Raw genomic sequence first — 7,153 nt, 5'->3', positions numbered from 1 at the left:
ATATATAATTGGGGACCTACAGAATAGAGTGTGAACTTACACGAGCACACGACGGGTTTCATATATGGAACAGGATCTGATGACCCGGAATTTGGTGGGCTTCGTATTGCTCAGTCTTTAGTATTCTATTGTGTTTTGTATACTGTTGTTTGTCTATTTCTTTTTTTCCATGGCGCTGTTAGTTTTTTTTACCTATATGCTTGAAAACCCGTGTTGCTAGTGTATAAGTGCACACCCGATGATAAATCTAATTCTGTAGGTCATATTTTGGGAAAAGAAGGATGGTATAGTTGAAACAATTGAAACATATCCGTCGCAATTTTGAAACAGACATTCAATAGAGGTCGACCAACTCTATATGCAGGCAATGCTAAAATGGTGCTATACATAGAAATAGAAACTTCACAATCGAGAGGCTGACATCGTCTGTTTTGTCGTAAATTGTTGTTCTCAACCGACCCTCATTAAAAATTTCTGGATGTGATTCAAGTTATGAGTCGGACACATTATGCAGCACGTAATAGAATAAAAAAGACGAACAAAAGAAGAGAACGAATAAGAATGTTCTTATGATAGATTATGACGATGTGACTCAAATCTAACCCAAATCACATTTTTGTCCTTTAATTAATTCGAAATCAGCTAGATTCCTTTTGAGTGTTTTGTTGACGATTCTGTTTTTCCTTTGTTTCTCTGAGTGTTTTAGCCAAAGCGTTTGTTTGTATAGTTTTTGACTGCTTCCTTTGTATCTACTTACTTAATTGAAAAATACAGTTTGAAGACCAATGATCCTTTCATGGTTCCCTGATTTACAAAATATGCAAAAGTAATCTGACTTTTTCTTCTTCTATTTTTGCATTTTTACTTTTTTTTGGTTTCCAAATAAACAGTGCTGAATACTTTAAAAACTCTACACAAAACTTTCACTATTTATTGTTAAGATGCTTTCAAATATTGAAACAAAACTAAATGTTTTTATTTATTTGTTTTATTGGCATAAATCAAACTGATATTGAAATAATTTATTAATGAATGATATACATGCACATATTCCAAATAATTTTATAACCCATGCACCCTTTAGTTTTATTTCACTGTTATATATTCAAGAAAAATATACAATATTCAGAGCTATGATAATTCATCATTTTATATATGATGTATTATTTTATTTTTCACTCAAATAAAGTAAGAAAATACAATAAAAGCATGCAGTTTATAATCGCTACACAAATATTTTGTCCTAAAGCTATATATATGCATATTCTGTTTAAAATAAGCAATCGATATTTATCAAAATATGTGTCTTGCAAGGAAACCAAAGTACGTACAAATCACGAACCACCTTTATTAAATACTGGCATAAATTTTGTAACATCTCTTAAAGTGGAAGTTGCCGATTCTATGGTAAATAAAATGACTGAAAAATGTTTCTTAACAATATTCCATCGTCCTTTTTGATCCGGATCTTTTTCGATTTGAAACAATGAATCCACCAATCCCGGGAAACTGCTACCAACATACGTGTTAACCTTGCTCTCGGCAAACAGAATATGCCTGGGAATATAAAACAGAAGTTAATTAATAAGAAACTAATTTGCTCGCCTTGAGTTTGAGGTTTAAATCGCTCCTTTGGAAGACGAATCAAAACAGAGGATTCTTATTTGAAGGGGAAGGGGGATACATTTCCGATATAATGTGTCGTGGTTGGGGACAAATTATCAACATCAATTGTTATTTTTAATATATAGCTATTATATATGTTTTTTTTTTATATTTGTGTTATTGAAAATTACTAAAAAAATATTACTTTAATGGACCCTTTTGTTATAGAAATTAGTCCAAGTTCTCCTCCTGAGTGTAAAAGAGGGACGAAAGATACCAAAGGGACAGTCGTACTCGTGAATCTCTAACGTAACGTTAACGCTCTACATCAAGGTGCATCCGTTGGTTGTTTGGGATGTATGAACAAGCAGTCACGTTTATCAACTCAATTACGAGAAAAAAGTAAAAAATCACAAAAATACTGAACTCCGAGGAAATTCAAAACGGAAAGTACGTAATCAAATGGCAAAAACAAATGATATAACACATCAAATCCTTGACCATAATTAATTTGTCTTTGTAAATTATTAACGTTTACTGTTTAGTCCTGTTTTGGTAACATCCTTTAGTCGTGACTCGCAACTTGGTTTTTTTCCGGATGAAAGTCTTGTAAACATATAACCTTCATCTCTCAAAATTTGTGGAATTCATTGAAGAATTAGATATAGAACAATAATTTGTATTGTTTTATTGTACCACCTTGATCTTCTAAGAAGGTAGATAATTATTCTCCTTTTTATGTAAACAGTAACTGTTGTCCAAATAATATAGGTAAACGGTAAACCTTAAATCTTGTTTACATTATAAATTTACCTAGCATACGGACGTCCAGGTAGACCTTGTGGATCTAAGAAGGATCTTTCAAACAATGATAACTGATCGTTTATACGTCGAATTTCTAGAGGACTGAAATACAACACTAGAAAATAAATATACGTGAGAGCAATTCATAATGAGATGCCTGTACCAAGTCAGAAATATGACAGGTGTTTTCCATTCGTTAGATTTAGCATATTTACCTGACGATATCATGAATTTGGTATTTAGTCAAATCTTAACCGGAAATTGTGATTCTAAAATTTATTAAATGTAAATAACATGTCGAAATATTTAGGCTTGAAATAAATATATTTTTGGATAAGTTAATGCAAGCACACGAGGTGTATAGTATCGTATACGATTACAGGTTTGTAATGTTTAACAACCATATTACATCTGTGTGTAAACACGTTAATTTTGAGCTTTGAAAGTCAAGTAGTTCGAGCATTTTTCTGAGTAAGTGTTCAAAAATTTCAAACAAATATTCTTTACTGTGGTTAGAATTCATTAGTCGTCAGTATCTATAGATTAACAACTTGTGTTTATATTGATAATTTAGAATCTTCATTGAAGGTGGCGCACGAATTCGCAGCTAAATAACTCGATTGATGTGTCATTTGAATACAAGAGTTATATTCCTTTGAACTACGAGTCTATGTTTAATTTCATAAAGTCAATATGTTGATTGTCTACTTTGAACAGGGTTATAATTATATTTTTATAAATATAGTTTTTTTTAAAATTTAAAATCGTAACAAAATATGTAATGTACTAGATACTCGTATTTTTCATTAGTTTATCAAAGACATTTATGTATATCTATAATTTCTTTTATTTGTTTTGAAATGTTTAAAATTAATATATACCAATATAAAGAATTATTTTGTTATCTTATAAATATTTTTTTGTTATCTGTAAGTATTCATACCGGGTTTATATGTAAAAAAATAAGCAAGGTCAAACTTCATTTAGAGCGATGAGACAAACTGCTCTAAATCACAGATCACATGCACTCGTTACAGAATAAAACTTTCCATTGTTATACAATAATATACCATTAAGGTATATAGGGGTAAATATTCTGAAACAAGTGACTATGTCACAGAAAAAGCATCTTCCCAGTATTCATGAAATTGCTCTCTATTAAAGCCATATCCTGGAAATTATTAAAAAAACCCACTTTTTTCCTACTTTTAATTTGAGGTACAATATGCCGGTGAAAAACATTAATTGTGTTGTCAAGAATACACTGTTTCAAGTTGTGGTATGCACCAAAAACTGTCCAACAGCACTCGTCATTCTACTCGTAAAGGCATTTGCCGGTTTCTAAGATCGGTATGGTGTATACCATTATGCCAGAACTCAAATGAAGCAGAAAGCTGATGTAACTTATCTGCTTTACTCGTTCCCTTAAGACAAATACATGAAAGAAGTGTAATAACGTCTAACACAAACACAAAACAGTACACCATAGCCACCATTTTATTCCAGAAGCTTCTAACTGATGCCGAATGCTAGAGTGTAAAAATGTAATTGGGACCTACCCAAAACAATTAGAACTTTTCTGAAAGAGACTATAAATGAAAACAGAATAATGATTGAATGTAAGGAAAATTGACCAGAGTTATCTTACTTTAATCACAGAGAGGGGAAAGCAAACAATTTTTGATTTAAGCCTAATTAACATTAAAACAATTTTCCATTAACAAATAAAGTTACCTTATTGAAATATAAGGACTTTGTTAGCTAAATCTATTAATTTTATTAGATATTATGAATTTTTATGACAATAGAGAAACATGCTATTAGATTTGTTTAAGCTTGTGATTTTGCCATTTTTATACTGGTTTTTCCGTTTTCAATTTACCTAGGAGTTCGGTATTTTTATTCTTATAATATGAAAAAGGTGATCGTATGTGATTGCAAACTAGATATAATATCCACCTTAGACTATGTTCTATAATGGATACTCATACAAATAGTTACAACGTGTCATCATGATTTGATCAGAATTAACAATATATTCGACAATCTTTGCTGAATAAAACTTTTACATGTTGGTGTTTCTGAATATAAAATTGTCTTGTTACCAACAGCTTTACAATTGTTTTATTAACATAACCATGACTTACTTATATTTATTTACATTTCGCAGCCTACTTTTGAATGCCATTGCCTCTGCTTTAAGGTTGTCTGTCACCCTTTTAAAATTAAAATAGGGAATTAGTAACGAATAGGTAACGAATAGGGAATAGGTAACGAATAGGGAATAGGGAATAGGTAACGAATAGGGAATAGGGAATTAGTAACGAATAGGTAACGAATAGGGAATAGGAAGTTAGTAACGAATATAGGTAACGAATAGGGAATAGGGAGTTAGTAACGAATAGGTAACGAATAGGGAATATGTAACGAATAGGTAACGAATATGGAATAGGGAATAGGTAACGAATAGGTAACGAATATGGAATAGGTAACGAATAGGTAACGAATAGGTAACGAATAGGTAACGAATAGGTAACGAATAGGGAAAAGGAAATTAGTAACGAATAGGTAACGAATAGGGAATAGGGAATTAGTAACGAATAGGTAACGAATAGGGAATAGGGAATTAGTAACGAATAGGTAACGAATAGGGAATAGGGAGTTAGTAACGAATAGGTAACGAATAGGGAATAGGGAATAGGTAACGAATAGGGAATAGCGAATAGGTAACGAATAGGTAACGAATAGGGAATAGGGAATTAGTAACGAATAGGTAACGAATAGGGAATAGGGAATTAGTAATGAATAGGTAACGAATAGGGAATAGGGAATTAGTAACGAATAGGTAACGAATAGGGAATAGGGAATTAGTAACGAATATAGGTAACGAATAGGGAATAGGGAATTAGTTACGAATAGGTAACGAATAGGGAATAGGGAATTAGTAACGAATATAGGTAACGAATAGGTAACGAATAGGGAATAGGGAATAGGTAACGAATAGGGAATAGGTAATAGGTAACGAATAGGTAACGAATAGGAAATAGGAAATTAGTAACGAATAGGTAACGAATAGGGAATAGGGAATTAGTAACGAAAAGGTAACGAATAGGGAATAGGGAATTAGTAACGAATAGGGAATAGGGAATAGGTAACGAATAGGGAATAGGTAACGAATTGGTAACGAATAGGGAATAGGTAACGAATAGGGAAAAGGGAATAAACAGGGAAATTTTCGCGGTCGTTTTATTTTCGCTATTTTCGCGGAAAGAATTGAAACGCGAAAATAAAATGACGGCGAAAATATCAAGGAAAATTCTTTTTATTACATTTACTTTTACAAATTGTGACTTGTAAATACAATTATGTTAATGACACCAGTAATAAAAGTATCACCTCGTTGAATCTACTACACAGATTAGTCAGATCAAAAGAACAATTAATTAGCATTAATCCAGACACCTTTTATTTTAATTCATTAATTAATTAGCACAAAATGATTAGATCTACTTTTCTATTATTGTGTATGTGTTTTTACAAGCATTGAAGCATGACAAACTTTGAATCTACTTTTACATTAATGAACCGAAAGCAAAAGATTTCTGATTGATTTTATCACTTGATTTAAGATACATGCAAAGCTTGTCACTTTTGAAATCATTTACGAAATTATTGATACAGGCCACTGTGAAATCGCGAATTCAAAACAGCGCGAATTTGGAATGTGTAAGTAAATCGCGAAATAAAGACTGCGCGAAAATTTCCCGGTTTACAGAAGTAACGAATAGGTAACGAATAGGGAATAGGGAATAGGTAACGAATAGGGAATAGGGAATAGGTAACGAATAGGGAATAGGGAATAGGTAACGAATAGGGAATAGATAACGAATAGGTTACCAATAGGGAATAGGGAATTAGTAACGAATAGGTAACGAATATAAGGGAATAGGGAATTGGTAACGAATAGGGAACGAATAGGGAATAGGTAACGAATAGGGAATAGGGAATTAGTAACGAATATAAGGGAATAGGGAATTAGTAACGAATAGGTAACGAATAGGGAATAGGTAACGAATAGGGAATAGGGAGTTAGTAACGAATATGTAACGAATAGGGAATAGGTAACGAATAGGTAACGAATAGGGAATAGGTAACGAATAGGTAACGAATAGGGAATAGGTAACGAATAGGTAACGAATAGGTAACGAATAGGGAATAGGAAATTAGTAACGAATTGGTTACGAATATGGAATAGGGAATTAGTAACGAATAGGTAATGAATAGGAATAAGGAATTAGTAACGAATAGGTAACGAATAGGGAATATGGAATTAGTAACGAATAGGTAACAAATAGGGAATAGGTAACGAATAGGGAATAGGTAACGAATCGGTAACGAAAAGGGAATAGGGAATAGGTAACGAATAGGGAATAGGGAATAGGTAAAAAATAAGTAACGAATAGGTAACGAATAGGGAATAGGGAATTAGTAACGAATAGGTAACGAATAGGGAATAGGGAGTTAGTAACGAAAAGGGAATAGGGAATAGGTAACGAATAGGGAATAGGGAATAAGTAACCAACTTGACGTCCATCAATAACACTTATATAATCCGGTACTTGACCAACTTACAAAACTGATGGTGTGACTTAATCGCTGTGGTTTATTTTAATATCTAAGACCCCTTTCATAAGTCCGTGCTGTACATATTTTATAAAATTGAATTAACATGAAAAACTTCACT

The 7,153-nt window shown here is 32.1% G+C and overlaps 1 protein-coding gene and 1 long non-coding RNA gene across 2 annotated transcripts in view; one reads left to right on the top strand and one right to left on the bottom strand.

The window, feature by feature from the left end:
- Window positions 1-1,328: 1,328 nt before the first annotated feature.
- LOC139517396 (putative N-acetylated-alpha-linked acidic dipeptidase) lies at window positions 1,329-4,629 on the bottom strand. The gene is made up of 3 exons (XM_071308381.1): window positions 4,557-4,629; window positions 2,419-2,511; window positions 1,329-1,557 (listed from the first exon to the last, which is right to left on the bottom strand). Exons 1-3 carry the CDS (start codon window positions 4,595-4,597, stop codon window positions 1,335-1,337), a joined length of 357 nt encoding a protein of 118 aa, XP_071164482.1. The 5' UTR covers window positions 4,598-4,629; the 3' UTR covers window positions 1,329-1,334.
- LOC139517397 (uncharacterized) overlaps window positions 2,646-7,153 on the top strand; it is a 28,114-nt gene continuing 23,606 nt past the window's right edge. The window contains exon 1 of the long non-coding RNA XR_011663137.1: window positions 2,646-2,791. This is a non-coding gene — a long non-coding RNA (uncharacterized lncRNA). The remainder of the gene's footprint in view (window positions 2,792-7,153) is intronic.

This window comes from Mytilus edulis, chromosome 3 (genome assembly GCF_963676685.1).
Source record: "Mytilus edulis chromosome 3, xbMytEdul2.2, whole genome shotgun sequence".
In the NCBI taxonomy this organism is placed as follows: domain Eukaryota; kingdom Metazoa; phylum Mollusca; class Bivalvia; order Mytilida; family Mytilidae; genus Mytilus; species Mytilus edulis.
This window is presented reverse-complemented; position numbering and strand designations above follow the sequence as displayed.

What these genes read in the sequence shown, in the direction of transcription:
- LOC139517396 (XM_071308381.1), bottom strand. Translation starts at nt 4,597, where the DNA reads ATGGCATTCAAAAGTAGGCTGCGAAATGTAAATAAATATAA. An exon ending in CGAAATGTAAATAAATATAA is followed by an intron (nt 2,512 to 4,556) that starts GTAAGTCATGGT and finishes GTTGTATTTCAG; the next exon opens with TCCTCTAGAAATTCGACGTA. An exon ending in CCTGGACGTCCGTATGCTAG is followed by an intron (nt 1,558 to 2,418) that starts GTAAATTTATAA and finishes TTATATTCCCAG; the next exon opens with GCATATTCTGTTTGCCGAGA.